General features: G+C 39.1%; 2 protein-coding genes across 10 annotated transcripts in view; one reads left to right on the top strand and one right to left on the bottom strand.

Moving 5' to 3' along the window:
* The window catches only part of LOC126868196 (CREB-regulated transcription coactivator 1-like), a 62169-nt gene that overhangs the window by 2060 nt on the left and 36297 nt on the right, over window positions 1–23812 (top strand). For 7 of the 9 annotated variants that reach the window (XM_050623426.1, XM_050623432.1, XM_050623424.1 and 4 more), the window contains exon 2: window positions 6081–6329. The exons of the other annotated variants lie outside the window; for them this stretch is intronic. In XM_050623426.1, coding sequence (XP_050479383.1) covers window positions 6081–6329 — 249 coding nt within the window. The remainder of the gene's footprint in view (window positions 1–6080; window positions 6330–23812) is intronic. 9 annotated transcript variants of the gene reach the window in all.
* LOC126868216 (general odorant-binding protein 83a-like) lies at window positions 9134–12799 on the bottom strand. Its single transcript, XM_050623474.1, has 6 exons — window positions 12647–12799; window positions 11525–11606; window positions 11321–11409; window positions 10648–10750; window positions 10348–10412; window positions 9134–9313 (listed from the first exon to the last, which is right to left on the bottom strand). Exons 1-6 carry the CDS (start codon window positions 12713–12715, stop codon window positions 9296–9298), a joined length of 426 nt encoding a protein of 141 aa, XP_050479431.1. The 5' UTR covers window positions 12716–12799; the 3' UTR covers window positions 9134–9295.

Raw genomic sequence — 23812 nt, 5'->3', positions numbered from 1 at the left:
CAGTCGATATCGCTGCGTTATTTACGGTACGCTGACTTAATCTATGGGTCGTTGGAGCAGGCGCGCGCGCGCGCACGCTCGTGCACGTTTTCAGGTGTCCGTCGAATTCTTCTCGCACTACGCATTTCTCTTTATTTTTCTTTCACGCTCCGTTCGGGCATCGTAGTATTATCTGGCGAACGTTGGAATGTCAGGGTAATTCAAAGTTTCGTGATACTTTCAATGGCTCACCTAAAAATATTCGAACACTTACCATAGAAAATTTCTATGGATATATTACGTGCATGATACGAAACTTCTTGTTCGTACGTTCGTAAAATTTGAAGTTAACAGGGCATATACTGTAAACATATATTTAGAAAAGATTAGTATATAGCACGAATAACTATCTTAAACACGTAATAAACGTTGACGATGATTCTACTGAATATTCAGACTTATTAATATAACGAATTGACCGCGTAAATACTTTCGTGATTCCTACAAAACATATTACTTACACTAAATATCTATGTATTATACATTCTCAGATTTTTATTTGAAATTTCACCAATATTAAGAACGACAGTCGGGTTTCATTCACTGCAGTTTCAACGAAATTTCAAAATGTTTCCGATAACACGTATAATATATTCGTAGAAGGTTTCCACAAGTGTTCGAATACTTGTCTCAGCCACTGTACGTTTCCCCGTCTGATGGATGTTTTCGAGCGTTTTCGTTTTTCAGATCGTGACTGATTTCGTTAGCAACGTGGAAAAGTCACGAATTATCTGTCGTGATAGTTCGTAACGTTTGATTTATCGAGGGAATTTTTATTTCCATGAAATAATGTGAATGGAAAATCTTAACATGTGAAAAATATTTACTATTACATTGTACGTAATCGCATCTGTATTTACGAATCAGCATTTATTCTATTAATCAGCGTCGATAATTCAGATCTGACCAGTTAAAACCGTACAGAGTATCGCGTCTCTATACCATTTTTCATTTCCTTCGCTTGTGCTTAACCCGCGCGCGACGCGATCGTAGATTTTTGCGTCTCATACACGATCTTTGATCCGAGTAGTGATTTTTGATACAACGATTCGCCGAGCTGCACGCTTCTCAATCGCTATACCGTTAACGGCCTCGATAACGATTACGAACGCGGCGGTTAATCGCTCGAATCGTTCCAACTCGATGTGCCACTCGCGCATGCCTTAATCTCTCTATTGTCGAATGGGAAAAACAATGATCGTTTGTTAACTACGTTCTCGACGCTTTCAACGACGTTTACACTTGTTTTAATACTTTCGGGACTGATCGAACAATACGTTCCGACATATCTTTCAGGAAGATTGATCGCGATAATTTTCCTTACGTTACTGTAACTTACTGAGATATACAATTCTGTGATAAATAGGACTATGGTATATTCTATTCTGTAAATTATGCTTGACCCTTTAGGTACGATTATATCCTCGTAATTCGTTCCCTCGAAACGGAGAAAGATGACAAAGCTAAACATAATATCGTTATCAATGTAATACGTGTCAATAAGTGAACCTAATTTTGAGATAAAAATTTCTACGAACATAAAAATACACATAAATATAAACGTTTATTTCGTAGAAGCGAGTACAGCATAGACAGAGTTATAATTATTGAAGAATAAGGTAATTAGTGAAGTAATTGTAAAATAGAGTCGTTAATAAGCAATTTCCGCGTCTCAACTCAATTAAAATCTCAATATCGTTCGTTAATGGTCAGGTTCCACGAAATTTTCGTTTTGTCGTTTATCAACGACAGCTATACTTAAAGCACTAATTTATTTATTTTACAAATTTCAGCGAATTATATTACAGTCCATGCTATATTACCGTGATCACTGGTAAAAGAAAATATCTTCATCTTCAATGGTAAATATTTTTCACGATCTCAACGTTCCTTTTCACCGGTGTACAGTGGTTCACCAAGGTATTTAAATACTCGAAGAAATATTTTTCGAAACAATCTGAGATCTCGTTAACGCTGTTATGTGACTCGACTGTCATAAATAATTGTATCGAAGCTATATATATATTTTCCTTTTCTCATGGTTTTCCGATTTTTGTGTTACTCGTGGTGGTTAAAATTGCAATAATTGGGACCAAATTCACGAACTATTGCGAAAAGCTAACAATATCTACCGTAATATGATTAAAAAATTGCAAAAACTGAAAGAACAGTTGATCCTGAAACCAAATAAAGAGAAAATTTTTGGATTCGTTGGCAGTGTAACAGAATTGTACGATTGTTTGCCTGCAAAAAGCGGGAACGTGATCTATCACGATTTTCCCGTGTGGTCTTCATAAATTTGTGTCCAAATTACTTTTGTACGCCACAATGTCAAATAAACCGACATGTCAAAGTGTCGGAATCGAATATCTGGATATTTGACCGCGGCAAGCATTCGGATAGGTGGTTCCAGTCGTTCGGTGAAAACGGTACAAAACCTTTGTCTCGCGATATCGGATCGAAATGTTCGAAAGTTAAAAAAATGTGCGGGGTCACCGTCTCTCCATGCGAGTCGGGTAAAATAGAACAATGACCGATGAAAGGAAATAGAGACAAAAGGAGAGAAAGAGAGACGGGACAGAGCGTGTACGTGTGTATGTATGTATGTGCGCGCGCGCATGAAATTGATCCCATTGAACAGAAACTCAGTTTTCGAGAGCGAAATATTTCAGTTTTCGGATTAATATCCGAGCCACTTATACAACTCTTCGATCGTGGTCGCAGATTTAATTGATTTATCGAATAACGAATCACCATTCTCTCTATATTCATCGTACTCTTCTATTTTCTCGCGAAGAATTACTTCCACTCGGTATTTTAAACCCTCCGGTGTAGAATAATTAAGGAGCTTTCTGGAAAAAAGTGCTGTAAGATAAAATGGTGAATCGAGTAATATTACGTTGATACGTTTTAGTTCCAGTTTTCTAATGTTAGTTACGCTTCGATCGTTAATTGTATATAACGGATCTTAAAGAACTTTGCCATTTTTATATATAAACGATAAAGATAGACGTGTAAATGTATTTGTCCAGCTGTAAGAAACGAGAATATCGGTAAAGTTTCTGCTGTAAAGTTCCGTGTAAATCTACACCATATCCGTGTGAAACAACTTTTGAATTAACAATCTAGATATCTTATAATTCATTATCGTTAAGCAAGTGGATGCAATTATGCAGTAGGAGCAATTAATTTATTAATCATTGGTGTTACGTACAAGTGACGAAGTTGTAGATTCCAATCGAGAGGCAAATTATATCATTATCAGATAATTAAAATGGCACGTGTTACTCTATCATTGAATTCGTTTTTCAACGTGCTAGAAGAATACGACTCCGGTAAGAAAAATATCTCGTGCCCTTTAAGAAATACGAAATGGTAAATATCTTGTTTACGAATAGGTAAATTCACCTAAATAAATTCTTTACTCGATACCAGTGAATTTATACTCGAAACATATTTTCGTTAAAATATCAGAATCTGCTCAAATATCGTGATATCCGATGACCACTCTGTATATTTACTATAGACCAATAGGTTCTTTTTCAGAAAGCTCCACAATTTCTCGCAGATTTTTCGCGTTTTTTCACGGGAACAAAAATATGATAGTCGAGCGAAAGGCGAGTTACGTGAAATTTCTAACGCTGCGTCATCTGGTCGAGCGAATGCAAAACGAGTTGTATCTACTTGTACAAGAAAAAAAAAAAAAAAAAAAAACGGATACTTTCACCGCGTGGAATTGCGTAATCCTAACGTGAAACATAAGTGACCGGCCGTGAGTGCACTTTTATCGCAGTCCGTTTAATTTTTCTCCGTTTAACTTTATTGCGATGTATTTTCTATCATAGTTTGTTTATAGGCTACGCTGTGTGTGAGAACAGGCTTTCTTAACAAGGAGCATTATTCGATTAACCGATGGTGGAATTTCTCGATATACGTGTCTACTGCCAGAATGCTGCAAAGTTCGTAAAAATATTTCTGAGAAAATGTTATTGGCAATTGGTTTAAGTAGTTAGCTCTATTTCTGTTCACTGTATATCCGTCTTTGTCATTTTTTTATTATTTTGTATCACGACCACGTATCGACGCATCGCAACCGAAAATATCTTTCGACGATGATAAACTCTTTGCACACAATTGGAAACATCCATTTGAATAGAAAATGTGACGAAAATTCCTATCTAAAGTTTGCCAATCTTTCAAACGCTTACCATAGGAAATTTTTACGAACGTGTCGTATGCATTGTAGAAACTTTCAAATTTCATCAGTACTGTAATCACACATCTTGCTATTAAACATGTTTCTCCCAGCCACTCTGAATATTTGAAATATCGATCGTTATAACATCAGCTGGATCCTTCGTTTCTCTAAAACTCCATGGATTTATCAGCTAGTTTTAAAAAAGACTTGGAATTTTCAACTCAACAGATATAATTCCATCCTTCTATTATGTTCTATTTATTTCTGCTCTCCTTTAGCCACAAATTAATATCAAAATTGGCAAATCAACCAATGCTATTCCTGTGTGATCTTCCATTACCACTGGGATCTTTTAAATAATTTTGCGAACATTGTAGCGTACCATTTCGAACCGTTCAACAACGATTGAATAGCGTTCCTTGTAAGATTCTCGTGAAGAGGGTACGCTCCTATCGGTTCTCTTGTATCGCCCCAAACATTTCCCTACGAATCGTTCGAATTTTTTTGGTCCTGATCTCGGCTGGAAAAACAAGAACCCAGAGGTGGAATTCGAATGATGATGAAACCATGGAAGGAGAGAAGGATGTTTATCGGATCGTGGTTGGGCCAGGAATGCGGGTCTAAAGTTTGAGACGTGTAGGATTTTAACGATCGGGACCGAAAGAGAAGGGAAGAATATCCCAAATGCGTTCCTTCCTAAAATTCCCATGAAACACGTTGCTCTTAATGTAACGTCGGAGTTTTTGAATGCTATCGATTTTCAGTCAGAACCTGATCGAGAGTCTCTCGAATTTTGTATCGGTAGCAACGTTCAATCGCCAGGCTAGAAAGCTTCTTATAAATTGTAATATAAATCGTAGGAGCTTGCCTGATTCGATATATTCAATTTCAGCAAACGTTGAAAGTATGTTTGTAGGTGACGATCTTTCGATTCTCGATAAATCCGCTCGTTCTTATACGTTCATTCTATCCGTCCTGGATCTTTCCAAGTCGATCTTAGAAAGTGTCCTTTTTCGTTGAAAAAAAGGAGAAAGAACCGTTTGCTTTCACAAAAATATTTAAATGTTAATAGAAACATTTTATGAAGATTTGATGTGTGTTGTACAAAATTCTGTGGAATTTCATTAACACTGTAACGAATAACGATATTATATAGTACCGAGATCATATTGGTAAAGTTGGAAACAAACCTGAAATTATATCTACAAGTTACGAGAAATCAATCATTAAACGATCGATAAATTCGATCGTATTAATCAAGCTGCGATATTTAGTGGAACTGCTCTTGATTCTAATTATACGTTTAAGATACTTATTCGTATTGCATGAATTTCATCACGAATTTAAAATTCTACGCACGTTTGAATCGTATCATTCGTAAATCAGTAATCTTTTTTAACGCGTAAAATATTAGGTCGAGTTACTCTTATTCTTATTTATATCTTTGAAAATGAAAGGTGTACATTCTCGAATTGGTTTCAGTTTCAGTTATATAATCGTGACAGTCGTATCTCGTTACAGTTTCGCTGAAATTCCAAACAATTTTCTATAACGCACATTTTCTATATTCGTGCATGCTCTCCGTCACCATAAGTGTTCAATTATTCCCACAAATCACCGTATATGTATAATTCAACCAGATACGGAAACGAAAACGGACGAAGTATTTAGAAAATACCTGTATAAAACGAAATGGAAAGGAAAAAGTAAAAAGAAAGAAGAAAGCTAGGCACGTTTAGCGCAATACGATAAATAAACGCGATGGAAAAGGAAAGGCAAGAGACGGTAGTTTGTCGAAGAAAGCGAACAAGTTGGTGACCATATGAATGATGGACCTGCTTAGGTCGCCTCGGCGAGCAGCTCGGTGTGTGCCAGTCCCACGGGATCCGGGGTACTGGAGACTCCGCTGTCCGTGAAGAGTGCCGGCGCCAGTCCACCTCAGTCCAGCGGCAAACACCTGCACATTAACCTGGGAAATCAGTTCAGGGCGGGTGGCTCTCTGCCGAATGTTAACAACAACGCGAATTGCGGCAATGACGCGAAAGAACACGCATCGCCGCACAACGCCGCTATCCACTCGATCGACCTTAAGGTATTGGTCATCTAACAAACCGTGTCAAACTTAGCTGTTTTTCGTCTTCACTGCCCCCTTTTTTTATTTTTACATATATGTACGTCTACATAGACATATTGCACTCACGTTATCTTTTGGTTTTTTTTTTTCACCTGTTTCCTAGTTGCTTTTTGCGCCCTCCCGATCATCGATCGTCGTTCCCCTTTCGAATACAAAGCTCGTAAATCAATATATCGCCATGGCGCCAAAGCCATTTCGAAGTAGACGATCGATGGCAAGAGCGAAACGGTCGTGAACAGATTTTTCTCTTTTTTCGTGTTTTCTGTGTAAAAGAAAGTTCTTATCGAGCAAGAATGAAAGTTAACGGTGGTCAGAGAAAACCGCGCGCGTACGCTGTTAGATATAAACAGAAACAGGATTATTTCGAGTCAAGCTAAGTAATTTTCCAAATTGTAATTCGTCAAATTCGATTCTTAAGTTTTCACCTATTTACGTTCGAAAATAAACTACGTGTTCAACTGGTCGTTATTAGCGACGCGATAAACAATGAAATATGTCGTATAGTTTTCCACATGGATGTCTACTCGTTGAAAGGAAAGTTTATTCGATTATTGTTAATATTGCCAGTTGTAATTGTCGTAATTCGATAGCGTATGCACATATTACAGTACATTTGGAAATTATTTCCTTATTTTATTATTTCTTACGTAATACTTGATCGCTGACTCAAATAATCCTACTACAGTCTTATTCGAACGATCTTCTCGTTTCTCGTATATTTACTGAATCTAAACTATCCGATACTATCTTATTCCCTCGTTATTATGTAAAAGACCATTGTTTCGTAATGTACAACAAGTTAGATTATTCTGTGCAAAGTTCAAGATTAAATTTTCACATGTCGAAGCTTAGCTGACTCGAATAACCCTTCCGTACTGTATACACTGTATTCGATTTGGCTCGCGGATGCGCGGTAGCTTGCACGGTATTGAAATTACATCGGTGTTGGTTCGATCAATTATACGAACATTATGGGGGATCTCTACTTGTTGCGAGTCCACGTTCGAAGCGTGACTCATGACTGGAGCAACGTACGGGCGATCGCGTGCCTCCTTTCATTAAACCGACTATTTCCAGTCGCCGTGTAAAAATAGACGTTTCAAGATTTTTCTCTGTAGTCGGACCGCGTTGTTCGATTCGATTCGTTTGGCCGTTCTCTCTGGATTTCGCGAGCGAAACGAAACGTTCCGCGCGTGAAGCGGAACCGAGCTGAGCGTATATTCGCGCGCGGTTACGCAAACTTTCCATTATCCGTTTGGTTCGATGCGAAATATCCCGAAATCGATTTCGAAACACGTTCGTGTTAATCTCGACCGGCTGGAATTCGCCGTTAGTTCGCCAGCTGGTCGAGGAATCGAGCTTCCATTAAACGACACCACGTGCACCACGTCCGCGACACGCGGATCAATCGATTCCCTCGACCATTCAATCTACCTCTCCCCTCTCTCTCTTTTTTTCTCGTTTTTTTCCCCTTTTTTTCTTTCTTTGATACGATGTTTCTGCACGATAACGCATGACAACTTTTACTTAACAGTAGTTGGATAGCATAATGTGAGAAATAATAGTAGCTGTATAATTCCACGAGGAAACTTTTTGATGGAATTATCGAAGCATGAATAGTTGGGTCGATATGCCGAAGCGACAGTTCGAGGTGCATGCGTGGTTTTGCCTTAGTCCTTAGAAGGTAACGAACTGCTAATTTGAATGTTAAGAGCGTAGAGTTCAGGTGTTTGTTCCTTTTTCATCGCGTTTTCGTGATCTAGATGCGAGGTAGCTAACGCGAAGGTCTGTCGTGATCGGTTGACAACGGTTGACGTAATAATAAACGTTACAAAGCCGCGAAATTTTACCTTTATCCATCGACACGCTAAAATATCTTCTCACGTTTCTCTACTTTTCAATGAAAACGATCTAAATAATAACACGAACGTTGTAGCATTGAAATACTTTTAAATAATATCCTACGTATAGTTAGGTATATTATTTGTCGTTGAAGCATCGTTCGATATAGCCTATCGTCGTGATATCGCGTTATCAGCCGATCAGTTTGATTTAGGCGATCGAGAATAAAAGATTCAAACGACGATCGATTAAAACTTTGAACGTTCGCTATCAATGAGTGCGAATTTCAAGTTGAAATCGAAACGATATTGAATCGCGACAGCATCCGATAATATTGCGCAACAGTTACGTCGAGACAAAGTCATAATAAAATTATCTTGCAACTTTAAGGATACCAGTTAAAACAGCAGCGTGTCGGACTTTTGCATATCATTATACAATGGAGGAAATGGCTATTCGGTGTTTCGCGCAAACATATAATTACGTTATATTCGAAGACATTCGCAAATTAGATTGTCATGCAAATTATAGTATCAATGAGCCGCAAATCGCGTCTCGACCATTGCGTAACGTAACCACGTCCAGGATACGCGTTATTATTGCGTCTCCAAATGAATTAATCGCACACTCGAGCGTAACAGATTTCGTGGTAATACATTTTTTTTCACTATTGGGCGAATGACTAAAACGCGTGTTCCCTCGGCCGATTTTTATATTTTTCAAGTTTTCCGTACACTCGCTGAATATATTTCAGCTTAACAACGATTTACATTGCGTTCCTTTTTGTAATTAATTGAATTATAAGTTTGTTCGTTCTCTTCGAACGAAACGTACATACTCGTTTTAGACAAATTATTGTTCGGTATAGGTACACGAATTATATCAATTTTGGTTACATACACGATGCGTGTTTTCTTAGGTTTTTACTTTTTTTTTTCCTTTTTTTTCTTTCTTTCGTTGTTTATCATCATCGAATATCCATTCGCGTAATCGTTTCCCAGCCTATCCGTAATTTTTCTGTCATTGCCTACAGAAAAAAAGATCGTTCCGCCGTCCCGGGATGTAATCTTCTTTCCTTGACCTTAGACAATGAACCATACCTGAAAATCAAAGGAGTTCGTTGAATTAGAACTGAAACGACTTAAATGTCATCTCTGCCTCGGTAACTGTCCGCACGTTGTCACATTTTCTGTACGTTCGTGTGTCTAAAATTAGACTGCAAATTTTTATGAGAACGAAGATACATAAATGTACGTAATGTGGAAAAATATCTAAAGCGGAACACGCTTTGTTTATTTAGTTCGTATATATACGAGACAAGTGTTATTAGCGTGCAGAGATTTTTGCAAATAGCATGCCGTTGTTAGCTAAAAATAGAAAGTATGTCGCTTGTAGCATTGAACAAAATTTTGCAACAGCATTTCCAAAAGAGATTGTTATCGATCCGGCGAAGAAGTCGAGTGAGTTGCACTTGGAATTCGCTACGTTGCATAGGCAATTTACAGGGTCAGAGAAACAGAGAAATAGCTCGTAGTATAACAAAATGAATAGAAAGACTGAAACTATCCAAAACGATCTCGTAGAAGTGTAAAAACTAATTCTCCCAAGCAATCGTGGACAATGTAAATCTGTATTGATTAATTTCAAAAAGGAAGGGCACATCACATACAGTTCTTCGAGTTTCAAGCGCGTTCAATTTGAGCGCAATCATTATGCGTGTGTGTGTGTGTAACAGTGAGTGTGTTTGACAGTCACAGAATTGCGATCGTAACGTCGATGCCGTATTCTGTGTCCTGATTTACAAATAGCAAGTGCCAAAGATCTATAAGATTTAATAGCGTTATAATATTCGGTGCGTTGTATCATTTAGCACGTGAAAGATCCCATTTCTTTGCTTGCGTTGAGAAAAATTTGAATTTGCACAAATATCCGCACTCTAATTATACGTTGTTTTAGATGCTGATTGCATGGAAGTGCATGTTAATTATGACTAGACGTAGAAATGGTATTTCTATGTTTCGAATCGATCGATATAATTGCCTTTGAATGTGACTCTTACTTTCACTCGATATTATCTGTCTGCTATCGTAAAAAAAAAGTAAGGAATGTATCAGACTATGTGAAATGCACTTACGTCCGGTGCTTCCGCCATGGCGCATTTGGCGAGGTTATATATCTTGTCGCACTTATCAGAGCCCGCTATAAGAACCATAATGAAAGTTAGATGGCTGTAAAATTGAACATGTATAAATTTTCTATTTCGACAAACATGAATTTTCTATCGCGAAATTTAAACCTGAATTTTTCATTTTTAAGCTTCAAGATCGAATATACTATGTTACTCGAAATTTGAATGTTCAGCCGTGAAATTTAATGTTTGAAAGAGGACGTAAAATGATTTGAAACTTTAAGTATAACAGAAGTAGTCACATACTTGCTGGAGTACATTTGGACATAACCGACTCTGCTCTTGCCTGCATTTGATCTGGCAGCAGACCTAACAACATATCCGCGTCTATGTCGCCTTCGTCGTCGGCCTAAATGAAAAGATTCTTTGACTAATCGTCGCCTTCGTTTAATTCACTAGCTGCCATGGTTCTCGTTTGACGATTATACAAAAAATCTATATAATAATGATCCCAAAATTAGGATTTAGAAAATAAATATATATACAGGTTGGTTGCTAACTGGTGGTACAAGCGGAAAGGGGGTGATTCTACGCGAAAAAAGAAGTCGAAAATATAGAATAAAAATTTTTCGTTTGAGACTTTGTTTCCGAGAAAATCAACTTTGAATTTTCGCTCGGCACGCGTGCGGTACGTTATAACTGATCTCACTGTAGATCGTTGTCTCGACGGAAAGATTTAAAATAAAAAAAAATTTTTTTTAAATTGTTATTCTATATTTTCGACTTCTTTTTTCGCGTAGAATCACCCCCATTCCGCTTGTACCACCAGTTACCAACCACCCTGTATATAATATTCGATAATTTAAAGAAAACATTCGATAAAACGCGTTAAAGACCAATTAATATCTATAGAATTAATATAATTTCAAGAAAAACGAAATTGGCAGCTAATGGGTTTGCGGTTGCTAGTTGAACTTACCAAGCTGAACGCTTCGAGCAAGCAAAACATATAACAAGTGATCGACGTATCGTCTTTTAGTACTCCCTTGTCCACTTCGTCGATTTGCGCTGTGTTACGAATCGATTAGTTAGTTTTAATTTATTCGTACAAATTTTCAAATTCTCAACCTGTTGGTTAATCGTCTTCGAATTTGTTGCGAGTTATGGTGATTGTGGTACTAACCTTGCGTCGTGCCATGCTCGCTCATGCACCGAGCCTTGTCCTCTGCCACCATGTCGAATATCTCAGGTGGTAGCCAGTCCGGCTATAAACAAATCGAAATGATCATACGTGAGTGCCTTTTTCTCTCTTAATGATTTTATCGAACAGCTCTTCTCTTTCTTTCTATCTTTTTAACGACCTCATTGTATATCCACGATTCGTCACGACAAGAAAATTCATCGAGAATTCGACATGGGTGACATTATCGATGAAGGGAGGAATTTAACGATGTCCAAGTTCCATCATAGTATAACACGGTATAGTACTTAACGCGCACTGCTTGAACGATTTGCTTTGAGATCGTTGCCATTAGCATAAATTACACGAATAGTTGGCAGGAATTTATAATTCAATAGATTCAGATAAATGGAATACTTGAAATGATATCGGAATCGATTTTACCCAGTTGAAACCCGATTTCAGACACGAGGCTGGTCCATTCCGAGTAAAATCGTCTAAATTCCTTATTACTGTATTTCCTCTTCTTTACGTAACGATACGTTTCCTTATTTATATTAGGTCGTCCGGAAAGTTTCTTTCGTTTTATAAGGAAATAGCGGAGGTACAACATTTTCCGTTTTATATTATTTTATCGAATTACGTATGATCCATTTTGTTCTATCAAAATAAAGATCACAACGCTCGACAGATTATGTTTCATGTTTGTATAAAGATGCGTCGTTGTAAAAGACGTGTCTGTAAAAGAAAGACACTTTTCGGACAACCCTATATATATATATGAAATTAAATTTCTCTACGAGAGGAAGATAAAGAAAACAATAAAGAGAATAATGGAGGTAAAAGATGAACGAACGTCTAAGCAATAACGCAATTAATACGATAGAAACTTTCTACGCTCCAATTAGGTTTTCTGTTCGATCTCGAGTTCACTTGCCCCGTTATCGATTAGCCGGCCATACGGGTTGTTCGTATTGTTATTATTTGCGCGCGTTGACTCGTTTATATCTCTAATAACTTTGTCCCTGACGAATCGATCGGATCAAATGCTAGAGTTCCTTTGGTCCTCTTCGTCTCGTCTCTCATCCCCTCACGACAAAAGTAAGCCCTTCCTTGAAAGCTTACCACGGCGTTCACGAAAATCGTCTGCAAGCACACGAGGCCAAGATACAGCAACGCTTGTTTGCCACCCATGATATACGCAGTCGAATAGCACACGTTATAATCCTGACACTGTTTGTCACACTTTTGCGAGTATTGTATGAAGCGATGTTGCCTGTCGCGGCGTTTTTATAACGCCTCACTTAGGAAGAACGTGCGGGGTGCACGGGATGTGGGCGTGTGCAAGAGGAGGGTTACAAAGCATGTATCTATCGTTCGTTGATTGAAGCCTCTTTGTCATTCGGTTGTTGGCTGAGACACGGATAATTTTCGGCCGCGTAACGGAAGTGCGCTTTGGATTACGTACAAAGTCGCGATCGTGATCTTGAGCACTTCCTGTGTCCTGTTTCCTTTTGTGAATGAATAGAAAAGTGGTTGGTTTCTTCCTTTTTTCCAGTGAATTTTATTCAAGCGTGTAAAGCTACCTTGAGATAAGGCGAATTCTTGAAAGCCAGGCGATTCAAATTCGAGTAATTCGAAAGTTGTCGATTAGCGTGAAATTGTTAGTTATTCGACTCGAAACATCCTTTCGAGTTTCTTCGATTATCCTCGCTGGTTAATTGATTTCTAGTAATTTGATATATTTCATTAACGTGGACCTGTCACTTTAGCTGACTTCAAATATCCTTTGCAACTTCCTAACGAAGTTAAGGTTCTCTCAATTATTTTTCGATCTAGAAAGAAAAATAGCCATTGCTAGGTAACGTAATGTTACTACTGTCCGATTCTCCACTCGATGTTATCGCTTCCTTAAACCAGCTCCACTGTTTTTCAACTTTGTATTCGCTCATAATTGACGTTTCGTACAGGTACGCTGGAACTACCAAAATTCGAGTAACTCCACTAACAATACTTTCATTCGAGAACGTTATGGTTCACGATACATCGATCATCTATTCGATCGTTTTAGGGACGCCGTTTTTACATGGAACATCATTTTTTCTATCGATGAACACACAGGCGTCCATTGGTCAGCGTGGCTAATGGTAAATGAGTTAGCAATCTGTAGTCTGTTGTGACTGCTAAAATTACAGCGTTGTCCATGTTTCCTCTAATGACTCGTTGGACGACTCCGGTGGGCTAATTTTTTATAATTAAAATGTGAAATCGTTTGTTACAGAGATTTACAAATAATTGTATCGAATTACTCGGCCGACGATACGTTCCGTAATGCACAATATGTAATATACACATAATACTTGTGTAAATTTTCAAATTTTAATGATCGAAATCCAGTTGGCCTTTCAACAACGCAGATCATTTTCTCGGAAACGTCGGATTGGCTATCTATTTATTTCGAGTCGCTTGAACACAGTTCTGTAAAGAAGGCACAGCGCATTAAACTTTAAAATCAGTTTCGTCGTAAACAAGTACGCTTATCATTCAGGTAATTATGAACTTATTAAAATGCAGCGTTACGTAATATGCGACATCGAACGTGGACGGTTAGATAAAACTTCCTTTTCTCTGTCTTATTTTATTGTAAAAACACATTAATAATATATGTATATATATATGACATGCAAAAGTATATGACATACAATAGGCTATCGTAATCAAACTTCTTGAGAAGTTAAAAATTGTACGTGATTAATCCGCGAATTTTTACGCTGTTCGAGTGTCTGTCGTACGTTCTCCCATAATTCGTTTCTAGAATTTAATATCTGTAAAATTAACCTACGTTAGGAGAGGCATCGTGATTGCGACACACTTCGAATTTAATTACCGTTTCGATCGAGCTCGAAGAACGATGTTCCGGCCCTCTTGTCGCGTCTCTTTTATCAATTTCACGGTCCGTCGGAAGTCTCGACTCTCGGAGAAATTCGTCGAGTGGCACGAGCAGTTGGAAAATTCCTCGTTGGAACCGTTTCTATGCGAACGACGCGACGCTTGGACGAGCCGAAAATCTTGTTTACCAGCTTTCGTAACTCGCTACCGGCTTGTAATTTGCCATCGAATCGCGATCGATCGCTGCTACCCGTGTGTATGCTAGAGCTTACAATATATCACTTATTCAGTGAGAACTAGCAAGGTCCGGCGATGTAACTTTGCTGAAATGCGGAACAGTATCGACATAGAGTAAGGAACGAAACGATCGACGGATATCCTTGTGTAGGGTCGGTTGAAACAAAGCTAGAAAATCAATAGTATTCTGATAAACTAATTTTGATAAACGTTAAAAATCTTTTCCGTATTTATGATTTGTGTGCCAGTCTTCCGTCAAGTATCTACGCGAATTACCTTACATTTTTCGATAATGTTCTACGCGTTATTCCACTAATTAGCCTTCAACGTACCAATCAGCTTAATCAGAACTGCGAAGCAAATTTTTATTTTGAACAAAATTCCGACAGAAAAATAACGATCGGTCGTACCGATGGAAAATTATATAATTCCTTATGTCACCGAGAAAAATTCTTGTCTTTATTTTCGTCGCGACCATCGTACGATCATTACGGTTGCTTGATACCTTGCGATCGCGAACACTGTAATTCGTCACGATGTTTCCTTCGGTTGCGGAGAAGCCGCTATTTTCAACTTTAACGAAATTATACGTAACGAAGCCCGAGCATCCTCTGTCACGTATATACGCGTATTAGTCGGTTTAGCAGAGGGTGGAGCGTGCGTTCTCGCGTCGATGGATCCTCCGGTCGCGAAAATTGCATTTTTCATTTATCCTCGCGAATGGAACCGAGCACGGAGAAGAAAAAGGGACGAGCGAAAAGGGGGATGAACGGGCCGTCGCGTGTTATCGAGCGTAGTAAGCTCGTTTGGTCAGAACCGCGCAAAAGGGGAACATACCCTGCCATCCATTTTTCATCGATGATCCTCTCGCTGCTCAATTAAATTTCGAGCCAGATCGCTTGTCAAAATGTCACATTTAACGATCAGATGCGATCGATATACAGAGCCGTCCGTAAATATTAGGACGATTACAGAAAGTTAGATTAATCTGAAAAACGATTAGGAACTTGTTAAAATAAAACTTTTTAACGATTCTTATTCGGCTTGGAACTTATGGAAGATGCACGCTTGTAGACACATTTTACGAAAATATTACGTGCTATTCAATTTATTATTTTAATCCCAAATTTCAATCAAGATTTTCTGTATTTTTAATTCATATTCACCACGTTCTTGCTCCGACTCTTACGAATAGTTTCCACAAATTTTTGCCTCGTTACCTTGCAAGAATGTAAAATAGCAATCGGCTAATAAACGTTTGTCTAATAATTTGAAGCAATTGTCGTGTCTTATATGCAGCTGAAAAGTGTTGTAATATTTACGAGTGGAAGTACGCGTGCAGCCAAAGAACACGTGTTTGTTTCCTTCTCGGTTTCCTGCTGCATCGTTAGCGAAAACGAATGGCAGAAATAGATAGAAGAATGGAACGTTGACCGACTCATTGACTGCTACGATTTTCACGCAACACTCGCCGCTGATCAATCGCCTTTAACGAGCTCGCGCGAATCTGCGCGCATGGCCGTTAATTAACCGTGCCTGCCGAATTCGACTCCGTGGTTCTGGTCAAAGCGAAGTTATTCTGCTTTCATGACCGCGTGAAACCTTATTACTTAAAATATCTATCGCTAACAATGAATTCAAAAACATATATTGACCGGCGAACAATATTCGCCAGATGCCTATGAACAGTGATAGGTCTATTCTTGTTCAGTGACAAGTATACTTTTGTTTCCGACATTCTTTCGTAAGGGTAAAACTTATTAACTCATTGAGGATCAAGCAGTGAAATAATACGTAAAGTTACGTAAGCGCAACATCATTGTCATAAAACGTAAATAAGTTACTTTATTAACTTACCTATACAAAATATATTAGAAGCCCGTTACACGAATCGTAGCTACAGGAGAAACTGTACGACGTAAGAAAAATATTTTACTATAGCGATATAAAATACTCGAATTTCCTCGATGGTAACATTGTAGGATGATAGAAGAAACAACAACGAACAAAATAATGAGCAAATTCTCGAAATATCTCTCCATAATTACAACGTGCATTCTGTAAGATTCGATAATACAAATTGGCCAAATAGAAACTACAGATGAAACGTTGAGTTAACGTATCTCTGGTCCTTAATAGCTTAACTCAGTCTCAATCCTCGCTACTCCAATCACCGACGTTTAGAAACTTAATAAGACGAATCAACCATTGAACCGATCTAAACTTTCCTCTTTCTGCTATGAACTCCGTTTTCATCTCTTACGCCAACCATGGACGAAACTTCCGTGATGCTCGTTCAAAGTATAAAAGTATAAATTTGCCTTAACAAACCCTCGTCTCCCCCTCCCCCTCCCCCTCCTTATTCATGAAATCATCTGAAACAGCTCCAAAGCTCTACGATATCTTGCACAAAGAATGCGTGCAAAAGATTCAGCGATGAGCTGGACGTGATATCTCCTTTAGAGGAAGGAAAGAGGAGGAGGTGGGGTACGTGTAACGAGTCGCTTGGTGGTTGTCAGGAAGGAGGATGAAAGGATTGGAAAGGAAGGAGGCGAATGTGCCCGGGCGCATCGGTCTCGAAGCCAAGGTCGGGTTTCGATCGCGCGAAGAAACGCACCCCCGGGGGATATCGGGGTCAAGAGAGCACTCGGTTTCTTAGCACCAGTCGATTCTAGGCCGGTGGTGCCAAACGTTCGCCCCAGTCCGCGGCCGGCTCGATTACAGCCGAATGTTCGAACCTTCCTCCTTTGCTGCCGGAATCGATCGAATTTCAGCGGATTTCTGCTGGCCGCGCACGTGCAGTGGCCCACCTGCCGCGCGCCCGAGTTTACGTTGCCGTGCAAACTCGGCTTAACCTCTTGGACCCGAGCTAGAGTGCTGCCGAACATTGATACCGTTGCTCCAGATACAACTCTGCTCGCTTTTCCCTTCGCCCTCCTTGCCGCACAACTCTCTCACCCTCTCGATCTTTCTCTATCCTCCTGTTCTTTCGCCACTCGTCCAATAACCGTTCTATTTTAACGCCGAGGAAACTATTCGGTTTCGTTTCTTGATTAAGTTGACGGACAGGCGAACACCGCTTTATTTGCTTAATTTCATTTGCTTATTTATTTATCCATTTGTGGGATAAATCCTGTGAATAATACAAAGGATGACATGTAGGAGAAAGATTTATAAATGAAGAACAAATTGGTGTATCTCGTGAAGAGCAGCTCAGTTTCTTTATTCAGTCGATAGAGGCACGAAAAATCAGCAGGTTAATTTTATTAGTTATTTATTTAAAGGGCAGATATCCTTCTGTTTTCTATACGTTTCTGTTCGCGTCAGAAAACGATTACCTAACGGTTACGGTTCGCGTAGCTGTGCAAGATGGAAAGCGAAAGATAAAGGGAGGAACTGAAGGAAGGATTTTAGAATATAAATATGTTTCAATGATAAATCCCGTGAAAATAAGGATAGTTTTCGCGATTGGACGAATGTACATGACATTTCGGTTATTTTAACCTGGGTTACATAATTGTGATTAGCCTGTCGCGCGAATAATGCCTCCTGTCCATTATCCGGTCGGCTAACTAGACGAACAGTTTCATGCTAAACAGCTAATTTGCCGCGTTAATTTATGCGTGACAATTAAACGGTTCGAATACGAGCGGAATATAGTCGATGTTTGTTCCATCCTGGCCTTTCAACGCTCTCTATCAAGCGTACCTTAACTACATGACTATTCTTTGATGCAATAACTCTGTAACGCATTAACAAGCTTTACACACATTTATTTACATTTCTCCCGATGGTTAGCTCCGATAGAAAATAACGCAAATGCCACGACCCTTTCGTACAATCCAATAAACAGGCTCACAAAAGTATAACAAAAATTATATTTTCAGATACAGCAGGTCACGAAAATCTACATACACCTACGCTGAATTTCGGGTAATTCAATTTATCAAACGAATCAGAATCGTATTTTATCAGAAAGTTACTTACAGCTGTATATCGATACCGTTATTATCGATGTATTTTCAAAGCAATTTAATAAACGTTTCTGCTAGAGTTTTATACTCAATGTACGATAATGTAGACTTCAATGATCGATTGTAAATACTTTGTAACTTCTATATACGCATTTTCAGATTGCGTTCGAACGATCCTCTCTCGTTAAAATATCAATGAAATTTCAAAATGTTTCGACACGTGCGATATAAGTGTTAAAGTTTCCTATGCTAAATGTCCGTGTACTCTCGCGAATTAGTGTGCGGATGTCATGGACGTAGGTAGGTTTGAAAGAAGTTAATGTTCTCTTGTGACAAGCTGGTCGGTGGAACTCGAGTTCGTGGTACGTGCCGCAGGGGTAAGGAACAAAACAAACGGGAACACGTGCTCCTAAGCAGAGTGTACTCGTATACAGAGTATTGATCGCGTTCTGCAGGTACTCGTTTGCTTGTTTCGTTAGCGGCACGTCGATGGCTACTGCCGCCGTGACTGCAGCTGCAGCTGCAACTGCGCCTAGTTCCGCTAACCCCGGCAGCCAGTCACCGCGCCTGGCCTCGCGATCTCCGCAACTACTCTCCTTCCTCTTCGTCTCTGTACTGAATCTCTGAATCCACCCTGTATCGCGTTTTTACAGCTTGGTCACACGAGGGTTGAAACTATCGACGTACTCGTACGAGTGTGTTCAGTTTATCGTTTGTAGTTGCGAAAAGTTGAAATTTACTTGCATTAGATGTACCGTCATAAGTATAATACAGGGCCGAAAAGACGATTAGGCAAAGAAATACGAGTCTGATTGATTATTTATGATATACTCGGCATAATTACGTAGATGGGTATTGACCGAAAATGTCTTGCATTAGTAAAGATGAGTCATTTTTACATGACAACGTCAGTTATTTTTCCCTGTTCGAATTACCGCGTTTGACGTACAACTGAACGTAAATCTGATCGCATTATTAATACAGAATTCTTCTGCAAATTTTTCTTTACAAGAACGTCAATGAATATACGTTTCTGTTATTAATAATTGATAGGAAATACAAACGCGGAGCTTCGTAGAATTCAATGCTGCAAGGAGCCTAGAGGATCCATTTCTTTTCTACGACATAATTTTATCTTCGGACATTTTTCTCAGTCCGCGTTTCCATTATCGCGTTTATCGTAAATCTAAAAGTTGTATCGCATTATCTCTTCTTTACGAAATCTTCCGAAGAAATGAGTTTCTACCATTAATGATCGATAAAAAGTACAAGGTCGTAGCTACGAAAAGATTCGATTCTGAAAAGTTTAAATTCCTTTGCGTGTCGTTTTATGGTATTTATCTATGATAATTTAGTTTTCAATCATTTTTCTCATGCAAATTGTCGCATTTACTGTAACCGCTTTACATAATCCGTACCTATCAGACACTCGGCGAAGCCACGTGTCGCTGTTCGTCCCTTCCCTCCTGTCTCGACCAGACGATTCAGTAAGCCGACGACTGAAATCGACTGGTCGTTATTTATTCTACAGGTGGCCGTGCACGATGGTTTCGTTCATGCCGGTACGTAAGTGCGTGGAAATATTTCGAGGTTGGAGATTCCAGCCACTCGTCTTCCGATCCATTCGGAAGGGACTATGCCGGAAACGTCGAAGCCATCCGCTCGCGGCAACAACCCTACGGAAAATAACAATTTCCTGATTAGAATTTCGCTCCTCAGCTCCAACGAGTTTCTCCTGCCAGAGAATCTTCCGTTTCCGTTACTTTATATATCATTAGTCGCGGAAATTGATCCTTACTCTGGTTCGATCGAAACTCCCTCGTGAATCCACGGGTCTTCCTCTACGCCTTCTTCTACGGTTTCTGGTCATCAAAACGTGGAAACATCTCCAACGTGCACACTTTTCATTCTCGCTAATTATTGTATAATACATTGGCTCGTGAAAACATTTGCACATCTATGATCACATTTCAAATAATAAATAAAATAATAAATAATTACCCGATTCAAGAACAAAAATTGAAAACCAGATGTAATTTTAAGACGAAGGATAGGAGCATACAAGTTCTCAACATCTACATATATACACGTACGTAATACTTTAATAATTGATAAACTTCGTTATTACAATTGATTCGCACCTCTCACTTGTATTAAAAAGAAGAATATTAAAAGTTTCGAGTGGTTTCAATTTGATGACGAGAAACTATATATCTTTCACGGCTGGTATAGTTATAATATCCTGACTTTTTTCCATCGGTGATCTCTCGAGATTATAAAAGAAGAAGCTTCCAACGGTTTCCACGCAGACATCCCACTGTTGCGATATAATTGGATTTTCCTGATACATAATTCATATCGCGTCTAGACTACGTTCAAACTGCTTCCAATTTTTCGTTGCATTTTTTCTTCTTTAAAAGATCTCGTTCTTCGGGATTTTGGTATTCGGTCGTACGGACTGGCTCAAAGGGACCTCGAGACGATGGAAATTCAGGCGATATTTGCGTTTGATTTATCTGCCATTTCCGTGGATGATTATATCGTAATATCCGGTGTACCGTAGTCTCCACGGGATCTTTGCCTTCTCTCGACGACTTTGATATTCCACGAAATCTCCTAGAATCCCGATTACTGCTTTTTCTGACGCTTAGACGTTTGCGATAAAAAGTCGTGGCTCGAGCAGCCCACGATCGATTTCACGATGATAAAACACGATCGCTCGTTGAAACGTTGTAAGTATACTGCGTTCACACGAACGAAAGCGTCGCTAGAAAGTATAAACGCGACTTATTGTCAGATCTATTAATGGCGTGGCAATCATCGGGTCCATAAATTTTCTTGCTTCTATTCGCGTCTTTCACGAGCACGTTTATGATCAGAGTGCCCCACAAAACGATTGTTTAAGGAGCGGATAATATCCAGCAACCAAGAGAAAATCGGACACGTGGGCGTCGATCAGCGCATTCTCCCCTTTCCTAGCATGCAGTTGTTAAAGGTTACTCGACGTTCTCACCGAGTTTGTCTCGGTAGACTGTTACCTCTAACGTGAATTAGGTGCCGACTTAATATTCCAATTACTACTCAACGTACAATTTAATTTCAAAATATACAGATACGATTATAAATACACGAAAGGAATTATCCTGTGTAATACGAATGAAAATATACGCAGCTTGGAAATTATCGTATCATAAGTTCTCTGTCGTTCGATGAAATTTCCTAACGAACCAAAATTTCTCAACAGCTATCGAAGTTTCATTTCCTTACTTACGTTGCATAAATATTAACTTAGGTGCATAAATATTTTATTCTACATTGAAAAACAAGCTTCGAACAAAAGAATCTTATTTTATATTTTCGATTTATTTGTACGTATAGAATCATCCCTTGGTCGGTCGATCACTTTACGCGAGGCGCTTTGTATATGAGTTTGCACAAAGATTCAGGAAGTCTAGTAGTAACGTAACATTTTTAAAAACGAGATCGGATGTAGCGAGACAGGATACAACGAGCAATGGCGAGTCCTGCGTGCTTTCGTGTTGTACAGCCTTGAATGGCAACGGATGTCCCCTTGTAAGTAGGTCACCGACGTGTCGGGAGACGGTAGACGGTGGTGGGTGTCCCGACGTCGTTGCGTGGGTGGAGCGAAGTCGTTGTGAAAGGACTAGAAGCGAAGTCGAAAGAGAAAGAGAGAGCGAAACAGAAGGGTTGAAGGAGTGGCAAGGGGAAGCTTGCCGCTCCTCACTGATCGGTTCCCGACCTCTCCAACGTCTTCCGCGTTTCTCGCCATTCATACTTGTCCCGCGTGTCCTCGTCCTACCTACAACCCCGAGAATACGGTTCGTGCACCTCGCCCCTCGAGTCCCGTACGATAAATCGTTCTCGTTTAGGAAATTAGATCTTCTTAAGCAAATGCTAGTAAGCGTTGTAAAGTGAAAAATTGCACACGATAGCACAAACATTACTTATACACGGCGTAGGTGGAAGTATCGATCGTTTGTAGCTTCGGATGGAATTTCGTGGAAGTTCGTAAACGTTGTTGCTTCGGCTCTGTTTCAGTAAATGGCTGCCGTTTGGAAAATTAAAGTTTGTTAAATAAATTTTAAGCGAAAAATTCCACGACAGTCTGAAAATCGGTTATATACGACGTAGGTGGAAGTATCGATCGGTTTTAGCCTCGAGTGGAAATTCGTGGAAATTCCTACGCTTCGTTTTTTCGGATCTCGTTCAGTAAATGACTCTAGTTCAGGAAATTAAAGTTTTTTAAACAAATTTTAAATGAAAAAGTACGCGATAGCTTGAAAATTGGTTATATACCGCGTAGAAATGGATGTATCGATCGGTTTTAGCTTCGAATACAAATTTCGTGGAAATCCGTGCACATTGTTTCTTCGAATATCGCTCGGTAAATGGCTGCCGTTTAGGAAATTAGAGTTTTTTTTTTTTCAATAAATGTTAACAGAGGAATTATTATATACGACGCAGATGAAAGCATCGATCGTTTTTAGGGTCGAATGAAAATTCATGGAAGCTTATAGTGTCTTTAACCCTCGGCTAACGCAGGCTAGATCGTTATCATCGGCAATGTCGAATATCTTATTTTCTAACGAAGAATATTCTATTTATGGCTTTATATGTAAATTTTTAAGCGTGATAATTACATTTACTTGTGAAATAAAATCGTTCATACAGTTGTTGAATAATAATACGAAATCTAACAAGCGCCTTTTTATGCATCAAGAATGATCTTCCTCGATTTGTGAGCTAAAAACATACAGTCGACAACAATTTCGATTGATACCCCTTTTATTTATGGTTTTTGCGAACGTTAAGTAACATCCGCGAATAATGGCGAAGGTTGTTTTCCCCCTGGGAAAGTTGTACGCCACTGGCCTGCGCGCAAGTGACTGTAGCTGATCCTATAATTTCTCATTCCACTGCACCGTTGCCGACTCATCGAACGGTCGATGTGCATAAGGGGTCAGAAGAGGATAAAATTACAAAGTGGAAAGTGTCATCGGCGTTCGATCGGCCCCGTTGTCCTTGAATATCATCTGTAAAAGTCGAAGGACACGGGTCTACTGAATATCTAACATCATTAAAATGCCTTTAAACGCGGTCGTCTTCTTTTCAAAACTTTTTAACATTAACCTTACCGGACCCGGTCAAATGACCGGTCTCGAAATTTAAT

This window comes from Bombus huntii, chromosome 8, assembly GCF_024542735.1.
Source record: "Bombus huntii isolate Logan2020A chromosome 8, iyBomHunt1.1, whole genome shotgun sequence".
Lineage (NCBI taxonomy): Eukaryota > Metazoa > Arthropoda > Insecta > Hymenoptera > Apidae > Bombus > Bombus huntii.
The sequence above is the reverse complement of the archived record's forward strand: the minus strand, read 5'-3'. Positions and strand labels throughout refer to the sequence as shown.

Excerpts from the sequence above, each read along its gene's own strand:
- LOC126868216 (XM_050623474.1), bottom strand. The coding sequence starts at position 12,715 with ATGGGTGGCAAACAAGCGTTGCTGTATCTTGGCCTCGTGTGCTTGCAG. Across the intron at positions 10,751-11,320 it reads TGCTCGAAGCGTTCAGCTTG|GCCGACGACGAAGGCGACAT; the intron begins GTAAGTTCAACT and ends CTTTTCATTTAG. Across the intron at positions 10,413-10,647 it reads GTCCAAATGTACTCCAGCAA|CGGGCTCTGATAAGTGCGAC; the intron begins GTATGTGACTAC and ends TGGTTCTTATAG.